Here is a 12,606-nt window from a genome sequence, read left to right as displayed (position 1 = left end):
TCCTTTGGAAACTGAGGAAAAGGGGAAAAAAAACCCAAATTCCTTTTAGGGTCACACATCTCAGTATTCTACTTGTTTTTTTTAAAAAATGCCTATTCTCACTGATGGTTTACAATTCTTGACATTAATACCATCTTACTACTTTTTTTCTTTTAGAAAGGAAGTTCCCACCACACAAAATAACATTGAATGGTAAGTTAACCAAACTATCTATCTATATATAATGTATTAAAAAATCTTGCATCTTTGTGCACTTCATGTCAACATTTTCATTATAAATGTGAACATAGGAATTTATAATGGAAACTGCCCATGTAAACTTCTAACTCTTTCCCTCCAGTGGAGGTGACCGTAGCACCATCACTGGCAGGAGGGGGTAATTATAGGGTGACAAGGGTAATTCCATTATAAATGTGGATGTAGGAATTTATAATGGAAATATAAAAATAAAGACAGAATATTAACTCTAAAATAGTAACTGGTGTATGCATTCCCTGGTCCAAATATCCCCAGCCCTCTGAGCCCACTTCATCTGAAGACCACACTTGATTTTGATTCCATGTGTACAGTTGACCTATATTTACTTAAAATTTTTGTACCAGGTTAAAGTGCAGTGTATTGGTGCTTCTCCACACTGTGCCATAGATCAGTAGGACATGTCTTCATGACGGTCATTTGCTCCCCATCCCCGCCCCCAACATCACAACATAGATAGAGGAGAAATGCCATTCAGCCCATCTTAAATCATTCCACAATGTTTGCCTTCACTACATAGCCAGAAGGTCATTCACTTGTTGATCACTCTGTGAGAAGAAGAACTTCCTGACATCAATCTTAAATTTGACTTTCACTAATTTGAACCTGTGTCCCCTTGCCAAATGTCCTGTTTTAATTTCAAGTAGTGTTCTGAATGTTCCCACTTACTATCTGTATGCCTGTACAAAGAACCTTTCAATCACTCCCTCACATTCGTTTCCTCTCTTTCCCCGCCTTCGGTTTCCCTTCCTCGCCTGCTCACAGGCGGCCTCCTGGTTCTCACAACTTCTCGCACAACAGCTGCTGGCGCAAAACCACGTGCGAAGATACTCAACTACAACCTTTAGAAAGCAAATGCAATAACATCTGCAGATGTCGTGGTCAGATCATGTGATCAGACCTCCAGGAATACCTGCAACCAGAGTTGGCAACCCTAGTCCACATGCATATTTAGCAGTGGTCACTGGAAATAGAATGCTCCCAAATTTTTCCTCTTGCCCCACCCTCTCTCTGGCTGCAATGAGTTCACTCATCAAAGACCTGTCTGGTTTTATTTAACTGATGGAAAATATCTAATTTTGTTTCCTTATTTTGTTTTATTTAACTGGATGAAACTATCTAATTTGTTGCAGATGAACCAACAGTTGTACACCCAGAATTTCCACAGATGAAAAAGAAAGTTCTGATCATTTATTCACTCGACCACGCCCTGTACAAGAACATCGTCCTGGCATTTGCCGAGTTCCTGATGACTGCCTGCGGTACCAAAGTAACCTTAGATTATTTACAGATTAATAAGGTTGCAGAAGTTGGGCACATCAATTGGCTCACATTGCACAAAAATGAGTCAGACAAGATTATAATCTTATGCTCCCGTGGGACAAGGGTGAAGTGGGAAGCCATGCTGCAAGATGGACCGAGCCAGATTTTGCTGAAAAGTGATGAACGCTCGCCAATGCGAGACATGTTCACTCCCGCCATGAACCTGATTTTGCCAGACTTTAAAAGGCCGGCTTCGTTTGGTAAATATATTGTTGCGTATTTTGATGGCATCAGCAGTGAAGATGATGTCCCAGATCCATTTAATGTCGCTGTGAAGTACAAATTGATGAAACAGTTTGAGGAAATACACTTCCGAGTGCAGGATGTGGAGAAATATGAACCAGGAAAGACTTACCGCGTGGCAGGAATAACATTGGATGATTACCACAAACACCCATCTGGTAAAATGCTGAAAAATGCAGTTCAGAAATTTAAGTTGTTGCAAATGGAGCAGCCGGACTGGTTTGAGAGAGAATGTATCACCTCCCCTGAGCAGGTCTGGGATGAAGAACCTTGTGATGATCCACCATCAATTAGAGAAAACATCCTGCAGTACAAGCCCCTTAATGATGTGCCCTGTACCGTGAATGAAGTTCACTTGGCCAAATCAAGCGATGAGACACTTATGAGGTGTCCAGTGGGATTTGAGTATGGAGTCCAGGACATTGGTTTGTCGCAAAATATAATTGGAATAGACTGCAATGAGGCACAGGTGCTAAACCCGACATACACCCTGGAGCCAGTGTACGGCACGTCAATGTTGGGCTGTAGTCAGAGAGTATTAAACTGTCCCAGCTTTCAGTCTCCTCCTCAGGAAGAAGGGGAGCCAGTGTTGCAAAAGGGTTGGATGATGAGGAATGACATCAGGGACTTCCCTCAGCATAGTTGCGAAGGTGACATTACAATGAATGAAATTGGTGTACATTCAGGTGGTGACCAGGTCTCACGTATTTCTCATGATGTAAAGAAGAGACTTCAAGAGCTTCAGCATATGCTGCTCCTTCAGGGTTTAATGTCTTCACAGGACTCACTCAGGCCAAGTCACGAGCAAAGTGAGGTTATTGGATATCCACAATCTATCTCTTTTCTAGAGAAAGAAGAGAATGTAGATTCAGACCAGGGCTATAGTTCCAAGCAATCATTCTCAGTGGATGAAATCCCATCGGCAGGTGTGAGCATTTCTTCTGAAGCAGTAAGTGAATTAAAAATGATGCAGATGGCTTTACTTGATGAAAGCATGAGAATAACTGAGTAGAAGGTGAATGCATGGTGCAAATTACACAAAATTCTTGTGACTTGCAGACAGTTACCTTATTGACTCAAGACAGTGAATACCAGCACCGTGGGTGGATGGGGCAGGCCTGATAGTCTTTTCCTGCCCACCCTTTCGTGTGTGTGTCACACCCAGCTTGTTGAGCCTATCTGAGTAACTACAGTTCTTTAAACAAAGAATCATTTTTGTAGCTGTCCATTGAACCTCTTCCAAGGGTCACCCACCAATTACCACTGCAACCCCATTCCCCACATACCCCACTTTCACAATCCGACATCTTTACATTGTGGAATCATCTCCATGTTACTTTCCAAGTCTCTCAAATACATTTTACTATTTTATCTGTCTCTGTTTAGTGTAACTACACTCCTTTATAAAACAGCATGTAATCTAACTTACCATGCCCAATGCTACAGGAGATCAGCTAATAGATAGAAAGATTAACTTTGCAATTGCTTGTCATGTCTGTGAGCATGGTATTTCTGAGGACCTGGATGATGACTGGGTTTGCACACTATCTTTTCACTCTAGACCAGTGTATAAATGCATATTGTGACTGATTATAAAAGTGGATTCTTTAAAATCTATGATCAAAAAGACTGCAGTGGATTCAGAATAAAATCTGTGATTACAGATCTAATTGTATGACAGGATTTACTCTGAATTTCAGTCCAACGAAGATGTTTGTAACTGAGGATAAACGGGTGTCAAAGCACCAGTAATTGTGGACAACCCAAGCTTGTATGTTTAAGGTGTTAGCAGCCTGTTACACTTTTTTTTAAAAATAACCTACGTCCACACCAATCGCCAGCTGACAAAGTTGTTTTATTGTGCCATAAGTTAGGGATGGAGACTGGCGTAGCAATTTAAGCAGTATGTATAGCATATCCACAACTTACTGCTTCCAATTGGGATGAAAGTCCTTTCTCTGTTGGCTGAAAGGCTCCTACATTGAATGTGTGTGAGAGTCTCAAATCAGTTTCCAGATTTTACATTGCAAAATCTAAATGTTTAACCTCAGTAATTTTTGCCTTGAAAAGCAGGCGTAAAACCAGAGTGAAAAATACGTGTTTTTACAAAGGAAGGATGAGGAAGAGTGTTCAATGGATGCGTTTGATGATGGGAAGCGTTTGATCCCACCAGAATTGTTGAGGGAGTTTCAGTGAATGTACAATAAAATGATATTTATCACATTTGGGACTGTTTCTGTTTATGTAATTTTAGTTTTCATTAGACATTGTAATTAGCGATTGATGTTTGTTTTATAAATTTGAGAAACTAGTCTCAACCATGATTTCTTTCATGTCAATAGAACAAAATGTTAATAAATATTTTTCCCAATTTATTTGTAATGTTTCAATTTCATAGAAAAAACTAACTTGCACTTATATAGCAACTTTCATGTCCCAGAATGCTGAAGGCACTGTTAGTGGGCAGACACAGCAACCAACTGGTACACAGCGAGGACCCATACACCACACTTTTTTTGGTAGTGTGGATTGACTGATGAGTGTTGATCAGGACACCTCCCTGCTCATCTTTGAATAGTACCCGGAGATCTTTTTTCACCTGAACAGGCAGGCGGGGCATCGGTTTAACATCTCATCTGGAAGATGGCACCTCTGACAATGTAATACTTCCTCCAGGAACAGGAACTATGAGTCTAGATTATATGCTCTAGTTTTGGAGTGGGGCTTGAACCCAGTACTTCTGTTTGAGTTGAGATTGCTGCCACTCTACCAAGCTGACAGTTATAGTCCAGAAATGTAATAATTCGGCATTAGCACAAACAGCAGCAACTGTCCTGTTGAAGTATTTCTCAGAATTATTCTGGCTCTGTATTGGCTTTTCCCCGCTCTGATTTCCTTTCCTAGAGTCAAATTCATGCTGTGGTATGGTTCTAAGGGTGCTGGGTCCCAAATGGCCGTTCGTCATAAGCTTAGATCAGGCCATTGAGTTATTCCCAGACATCCCCACACGTTCACTTTCCACAGGAGTCATTGTATAACGACACTAAGCCCAATTGCAGCAAGTTGATGAGTTAGCTGATCTCGGCTGAGGCAACACAGACTGTGGTTTAAGTCTGGTACTTTCCTGACCTCCATTTACTCACTTAGCCATTGAGGGAATTTTTGTTTTTGTTTGTACATGTTCGAGAGAGCTTGCATTGTTTTTAGCTTTTTAAAAAAAAAACAGCGACTTAAACCAAGTGCTCAGTTCTTAAAACAAAAAGGTAACTACTTGCAGATTGATTTTTCCTACTGCATTTTTTAAATGCATGTACACACTGCAGAAATAATGCATGTACACACTGCAGTGATCAGAGGCGATAGACCATCTATTGTGTCTATTTTATCAGACACAATAAGGGCACCTCAGATGTTCTGTACTAATGAACTGTCTCAAAATGGCAGAAAGCCTTCTCATTTATTGCTTTGTGCTGTTCTTTCCCTTTGTTTCCATGGCATCACCAAGACAGTCTTGTATGATTGTTGCAAGCTGTCCTGATTCTGCAGACTTGCAATTGTAAAATGCCCTCATGATTCAAACTCTCTTTCTCCGGAGATCAATAAACATCAACTGATTCTATAATTTCTAACTTGGCTAAAGGCATCAGTTAGTTAGAAATAACAAAAAAAATTCTGAAACACACCAGTCATCTTTGTGTGAGATTGTCAAATTGGAGGGATGTTTGTGTTGTGGGTCTGGCACTGTGTAGAATCCTTTATAGTCAGCTAAAAGAAGACTAATTTTATCGGTGGGTGGATTCAAATGCAGGTTCCAGAAGTGCTCAGCATTGTTTTGTTAACTTAAATAGTCACTGACTAAAACTATTGTATTTTTACAAGAGTAAACTTGTTATGAAGACTACAAGTAAAATAGGACTAAAACCAGAGATGAAAGTCAAACAGAAACAGTCCCGATTTCAACTAGGGGCAGCAATTGGGTGGGCGGGGCGATTGGCAAGGCCCCATGATGTTACCTGTGAGAGGCTTGGGTGATTTGAACTCCCAGGCCTCATTTTAATCTGACAGGCTGCCCACCTGATCACATCGGGAAACGGGCAGCCCGCCCATTTTTGCTGCGCAATTTCCGATGGGCAACCTGAGACATATTTAAAGCGAGGATGCTTTCCCTGATGCTAGATTTCTTTGTAACAGTGTGGACTGAATTGGCATCGCTGTACTGAGTTGGAGGGCTGCCCCCAGATTTTCAGATGCCTCCCTGGAAGTCGTGTTGGAGGAGGTCAGAGCAAGAAGGGATGTACTATTGGCCCACAGTTCAACAGTGCTGTGGGGCAACACAGCAAGAGCATCCCTTGGACGACTAGCCTGGCTGAGAGGGTCAGTGCCAACAGCATTAACTACAAGGCCTGCATTCAATATAGAAAAAGGCTCAACGACCTCACCACAGCAGGTTGAGTACAGCTCTCAACAACACCTACCAACACTCATTTCACCCCCTCCCTCACCACTCAACAATAATTCCCTCCCCTCCATCACATCCTTCAGTATACCATTACCAGAGCACAAACAGCTCTATTATTCCAAACAAACTCACCTCTTCCCTCACTCACTTCACATCACACACTAGCAGCGTTCTCTTAAATCTTAGCGCTTGCACATCCACCAACTCCCAGCACTTCTTCCTCACTTCACATTCCAGACTTTCCATTCATCACCTCCCCATCCTCATTCAATCTTACTTCTCCAGCTCTCAGCACATGTATTATACGCACAAGCCATACATATCTTCACTTACCTTTTCAACAGCCACTCATTAACTATCACCCTCTCTTTCTGCAGGACAAGAAAGTACATAATTTCAGGGAGACAAGCAAGACAAGGGGTGAGTAGTGGGGGAGGGGGGGAAAAAAAAGTGCCAGAATTTGCTGTCAAAATAACTGAGGCTAAGGCACTCATTGTTATTTATGCGTAAATGGTACAGCAACTTTAGGTGAGAAGCAGATGCGCGGTTAAATCCCAATATTCAAAAGTTGCTGTCCGAGTTATGCCGCTCCACCATTAGCTTCGCAAAAGCGGCATTTCGCTGTCTGCCTCACCATTGACATGCATTGAATGTCGTGAAGTTGCTGTATTTGCACAGATATGAACTAAACTCGCCACAGATATTATGGGCTAATAATTAGAATCATAGAATCTTACAGCACAGAAGGAGGCCATTTGGCCTGTCATGCCTGGGCCGGCTCTTTGAAAGAGCTGTCCAATTTAGTCCGACACCCCAGCTTTTTCCCCATAACCCTGCAAATTAGTCCTCTTCAAGTACATGTCCAATTGCCTTTTGAAAGTTCCTTTCAGGGAGTGCATTCCAGATCTTCTCAAACATCTGTGTGAAAAGATTTTTCCTCAGTTCCCCTCTAGTTCGTTTGCCAATTATTTTAAATCTATGACCTCTGATTACCGACCCACTTGCCAAAGGAAACAGTTTCTCCCGACTTGCTCTATCAAAACCCCTCATAATTTTGAATACATCTATTGGGTCTCCCCTTAAGCTCCTCTGCTATAAAGAGAACAATCCCAGCTTCTCCAATCTCTCCACATAACTGAAGTCCCTCATCCCTGGTCTCATCCTGGTAAATCTCACCAAGGCCTTGATATCCTTCCTAAAGTGTGGTGCCCAGAATTGGACACAATACCCCAACTGAGGCCTAACCAGGGATTTGTAAAGGTTTAGCATAACTTCCTTGTTTTTGTATTCAATGCCCCTATTTACAAAGCCAAATATTCCATATGCTTTCTTAACCACCTTATCAACCTGTCCTGCCACTTTCAAAGATTTGTGAATATGCACCCCCGGGTCCCTCTGCTCTTGCACCCCCTCAAAATAATATCATTTAGATTATACTGCCTCTCCATGTTGTTCCTCCCAAAGTGCATCACTTCACGCTGATCCATATTAAAATGCAACTGCCATGTGTCTGCCCATTTCATCAGTGTCCTCCTGAAGTGTGTATCTGAAGTGTAACAGGCTCGAGGGGTTGAACGGCTTCCTCCTGTTCCTGATGTGGAGATGCCGGTGATGGACTGGGGTTGACAATTGTAAACAATTTTACAACACCAAGTTATAGTCCAGCAATTTTATTTTAAATTCACAAGCTTTCGGAGGCTTCCCCCTTCGTCAGGTGAACGATGTGAAACAGGCCTCGGGCTGAATGGCCTCTTCCTGTTCCTAATGTTAAAAGCTCAAGGGGCAGAATGACTTCCTTCTGTTCCTGTGTAACAGGCCCGAGTGGCTGAATGGCCTCCTCCTGTTCCTGGGTAAGGTAAGCACCCTTTTAACAATGTGATAACTGTTAATTGCTGCCAATCAACCTTTGACACTGAAAATGAACTATAAGAGTGTGGAGTCTCATTCCTTCAGGTTTTGAATTTTTCAAGGAGATTTTAAAAATGTCAAATTTTAAATTAAATTTTTTTTCTTACTTTTCTTTTGTCTCTCTTTTTCTCTCTCTTAACCCAATCTTTCTTTCCCTTTCTTTCTGTATCTGATTTGACATTGAATTCACCCCCTTTAGTTTCACAATGCTTAAATCTCTGATTAAGGAGATACCCTGTGCACTCAGGTCCCAGATGCCCTGTTTCCCTCGCTGTTTTATTATCAGCTTGCGCTTTCAGCAACTTTGTGGGCAAAAATTTTGAGTTCAAGGATGCAGTGGTAAGTCTAACTAAAGGTAGAGGCCATTAGATTATCTATTATAGCAGATTCTGGCCCAATAGCCCTGGAGATGAGTGACCCAGGTAAAGCCGTAGGCATTAGGGAAGGCGATGTGCTAATGTCCGGCCTCTCGGTGCCATCCTAACTCTTGCCCCTTTTTCTCTGGTCCTTCTCAGCGCTGCGGCACCCAGCAGCGGCAGGTATTGGTAGCAGGTGCAGCTCACTGGAACGTGAACCCCTCTCTCTGCTCTGGTGGAGCTTTAGGGGCCTAGCTATGAAAACTGCTTGCCTCTCATAAGCAGCTGCACCTGGTGTTGAAAGGCCTGCCACAGAATTTCAGAACTAAGGCTGGAAGCAGAATCCATGTTTTCAACCAGTGCGGTGTCATTTTGCGTGGCATCAGCATTCTGCCATTTATCTTGGAGAGTGTGACTACCTCCAGGGACGCTGCAGCCAGGCCCTCACAAATGGAGTCACTATCACCAGCCTTTGCAGCTTTATTGGACCCTTAACCAGCTGCCATGCAGGGTCTGGGCTCCACATTGGAGAGACTGGTGGACTGAATAGATAGGGGCTTTCACGGAGTCACTCACCTTCTGCAGTCTGCTCGCTCGCAGATATCAGTAGATGTGATGAACCCCAGCCCCCTGGGAGTGTCAGTGGTCTATGGGAGCAGTATGCGTTGCCCACTCAGGGTGTTAGCCCGTCTACTTCGTCGCCACCACCTCAATCAGTACCCGCCCCGGTGCCAGGAAATCAGCTGAGCTAGACTGCCCCAGCAGCAGCCAAGGTGCAGCAGTCTGCAGCCAGGCCCTCTCAGGTTTGAGACCCCAGAAGTTATCGGCCACAAGCAACTCAAGGATCCCAACATGAGCAACAGCAGCCTTCCACCAGCTTTGCTGAGGCCACTAGGAGAGTGCCTCAAAGGAGTAGAGTTAGTAAACCTTATTTTTTTTTTAAAAAGGTACCATGTGTTCAATAAGGTCTCCTGAGCTTTCTTTCCTCCAGTGTAACGATTCCCAACTTCCTTCGTGTCTTGTCTTGGCTCAGGTGCCCAGTCCTTGTTATCAGTTTAGTTGCCCTCCCCTGTATCCTCTCCAGAATCCTCTCCAGAATCCTCTCCAGAAGACAGCATAGCCCCACTGTAGTACAGTCACCAGAACTGTATACAGTATTCCAAGTAGTGGTCTATACAAGCCCACTATTACCCCGTGGGACTTGTCTGTTCTGTCCCTCTGCTACTTAACTCTAAGAACGTCACTTTGCATTTGTTCACATTAAACGACATCTGCCATTTATCAGCCCAATCTATTCATGACACTGGGCTGAAAATTGGTGCACGATGACCTTCTATTTTGTTGCTGTCATATGCTGTAGCTGCAGCAATGTTCACCAGAGCCTACCGCTAGGCGGCTGAAGTGTCCTCCGGAGTCAGGCGGTAGGCCCATTTTAAAATAGAAATAAGGCCCTCATTGCCAGTTTTGTACTGGACCGGGCGGTGCGTGTACACTCCAATCAGCATAAGGTGGTGGTACAGCTGAAGAGGACCCTAAAGGTGAGGTCCTCTTCATTTTTGTTAGGCTGAGAGGAGTGGGTGTGTCCCTCCCTGCCCCACAAACTCAGCTTGGACCACTGACTGCCCCCCTCCCCAAACCCCCACAGATTGGGGACCCCCAGGAACCTACCTTCATCCGACCCAGAGGCCGGCCCAGTCGTCCGATATCTAATTCCTCTAAAGTCACACTTTATACTAACTGCGTATATCTCGTTGCTTTTAAGTGTCATTTCAAAATCTGAAACCATGCTACTGCCCTGCAGTCCCCATAGTTCGGTTTCTTGTTTCAGATATTTATTTACTTTTCTGTTAAAAGATACAATGGTCTCTGCCTATAGCAAAGCATTCCTGGCTCCAACAACTCTCTGCATAAAGAAATGTCTCCTAAATTCTCTCATTCTCTTATAATTTTTAATTTGATAATCCTTCATCATTGACTCCCCAATCAAAGGAAATAGTCTATCCCTATTCACCCTTTCAAAATCCTTTTGCTCCCTTAAGAGGGTGATTCAGGCAGCAAGAGAACCAGGTTATATTACAAAAATGCTTCCATTGGGAATGATTCTGTGATATAAATGAAGAATTCGTGAGGGCAACTTCACATTGGCCAAGACACCTATTGTAGGAAAATATCTTACAGACAGCAGCAACACACACAAGTCAGATTTAATTTTTACCATTTAGTCAAACACTTCTATATAATGGAAAACGTAATGGATAGGTAGCACAGATTATAAAGATGACAGTCAGGACGCAGTTATTTATTGTTCTTTGGAGATTAGAGATTTGTATTATCCACCAAAATTCTATAAACTCTAAAGCATATATTCCATGATAAATGGAAATGCAAACTTCTGATTATCCAAATTAATATTGTCTCCTATTTGTTTCAAATGGGTAATACCTTCATGAGTAAAGCTTTTGGCAAACTTTATTTGTTTGCAGATGGAGGAAAGCCAGAAAGCCAAGCACTGTCTTCATGATGTTGCACAACAAATCACCACAATTTACGTCATGTTGTTCCTTTGTAACCAATCTAAGAACATTTTTCATTAAGACTGTCCTGTTGATCACAGCTCAATGTAATTATTGTATCTCCATTCCTTCCTTCGTCATTGAATCCCTGCTCACTTCAGTATCTTATCTCCACTAACTTTCATACCAAGTCCAGAAGGAGAACTCAAGTTGGGATCAAGCAAAATGCAACTTAAACTGGGCCAAACAAAGCCAAAATGCAGTATGGAACTAAACAGAGGACATGCACCACACCATTTACTGAAAGTCAAGCAACTTCTAACAACTGGATAAAACATGTCCCCTGAATGGGGATCCATACCACGTTTTCCATTTGGTTCACAATTCCTTCATTTTTTGCCTTCACAGCTGGGATACAGAAGTATAGAAGTAGAACTCTAATGGTTAGATCTTTTAGTTATCTGTCTCCACATCTGCTTTTGAGAATCTTTTCCAAAAAAAGCTGTGCTTATTTTATTTTTGCAATTTAAAAATGATCAATTTTCTTTCCAGGTGCATAACAGTCATCATTTCCCCATCATGGCTCTCTTCCATATTTAGCCTCGTGAAGTGTGTAATGTGTTATGACTTTACCCCGTGCTATGAGAACCATATATAGATCTCTAATGTTTTCTCTTTTACTAGCTTTTCAACTCATTGCTCTAATTACTTTTGACAATAAAAGGCATTCACTGCAGTCAAAAATCCTAAATAATTGATCTATTCATGGGCCAGTTCACTGCGTTTCAGGGCCTTTTTTTTATTTTAAAAAGCATATGTAATCTATAGTGTAATTAGAAATTTTGTTACAAATTTGGCATTTCTCTCATTTCTCAATAAAAGAGGGGTATTGGGCTCCTCCAAATTTTATAAATTTGTATTATTTAATGTAGCTGTCATTTAGATGCTTACAAATATAGAAATACAGACATATAAAAGGAACAGCTTAAGTTGTATTAATATAAGTTGTAATGTTTTTACATGAAGTACATTTATTTTCTAAATGGTGAGAAGCTGGGAACTGTGGATGAGCAGACGTCCAAAAATAATTTAATAGGCTAGTGGAATGTTAGCCATTATCTCAAAAGGGCTGGAATGTAAAGGGGTGAAAGTTATGTTGCAGTTGTATAAAGCTTAGGTTAGACCACAGCTGGAGTACTGCATTCAGGAAGAATATATAGGTCTTGGAGGGGGTGCAGCGCAGATTCACCAGAATGATTCCAGGGCTAAAAGGGTTAAATTATGAGGAAAGGTTGAATAGACGAGGATTGTATTCCCTCGAGTATAGAAGATTAAGGGGTGTTATTCTTTTCCAGGAATGCCCACCTTGAAGAGGTTCTGCTCTTCGACGGTATTTCCATTTGTCTCTTTTACCTTGATTCACCTTTGTTGCTTTCTGTTTCCCTTCTTGTTTGATCTGGTATCTACTAAAACTCACTTTCACAGCCCTTTTGTTCTTTCCTCCCCGCACCCCCACCCACCCCCCACCTTTATCTTGCATTAAAAACTG

General features: G+C 42.1%; 1 protein-coding gene across 2 annotated transcripts in view; it reads left to right on the top strand.

Annotated features, from left to right (window-relative positions):
* il17ra1a (interleukin 17 receptor A1a) overlaps window positions 1-11,903 on the top strand; it is a 56,113-nt gene extending 44,210 nt beyond the window's left edge. The window contains exons 12-16 of one of the 2 annotated variants that reach the window (XM_067999690.1): window positions 157-192; window positions 1,389-2,770; window positions 6,013-6,268; window positions 6,658-6,700; window positions 11,028-11,903. In XM_067999690.1, coding sequence (XP_067855791.1) covers window positions 157-192; window positions 1,389-2,770; window positions 6,013-6,268; window positions 6,658-6,674 — 1,691 coding nt within the window. In that variant the 3' untranslated portion in view covers window positions 6,675-6,700; window positions 11,028-11,903. Of the gene's footprint in view, window positions 1-156; window positions 193-1,388; window positions 4,197-6,012; window positions 6,269-6,657; window positions 6,701-11,027 lie in introns of those variants that run through there. The other variant, XM_067999691.1, reaches the window with a different exon arrangement.
* Window positions 11,904-12,606: the final 703 nt, after the last annotated feature.

This window comes from Heptranchias perlo, chromosome 18 (assembly GCF_035084215.1).
Source record: "Heptranchias perlo isolate sHepPer1 chromosome 18, sHepPer1.hap1, whole genome shotgun sequence".
In the NCBI taxonomy this organism is placed as follows: Eukaryota; Metazoa; Chordata; class Chondrichthyes; order Hexanchiformes; family Hexanchidae; genus Heptranchias; species Heptranchias perlo.
The sequence above is the reverse complement of the archived record's forward strand: the minus strand, read 5'-3'. Positions and strand labels throughout refer to the sequence as shown.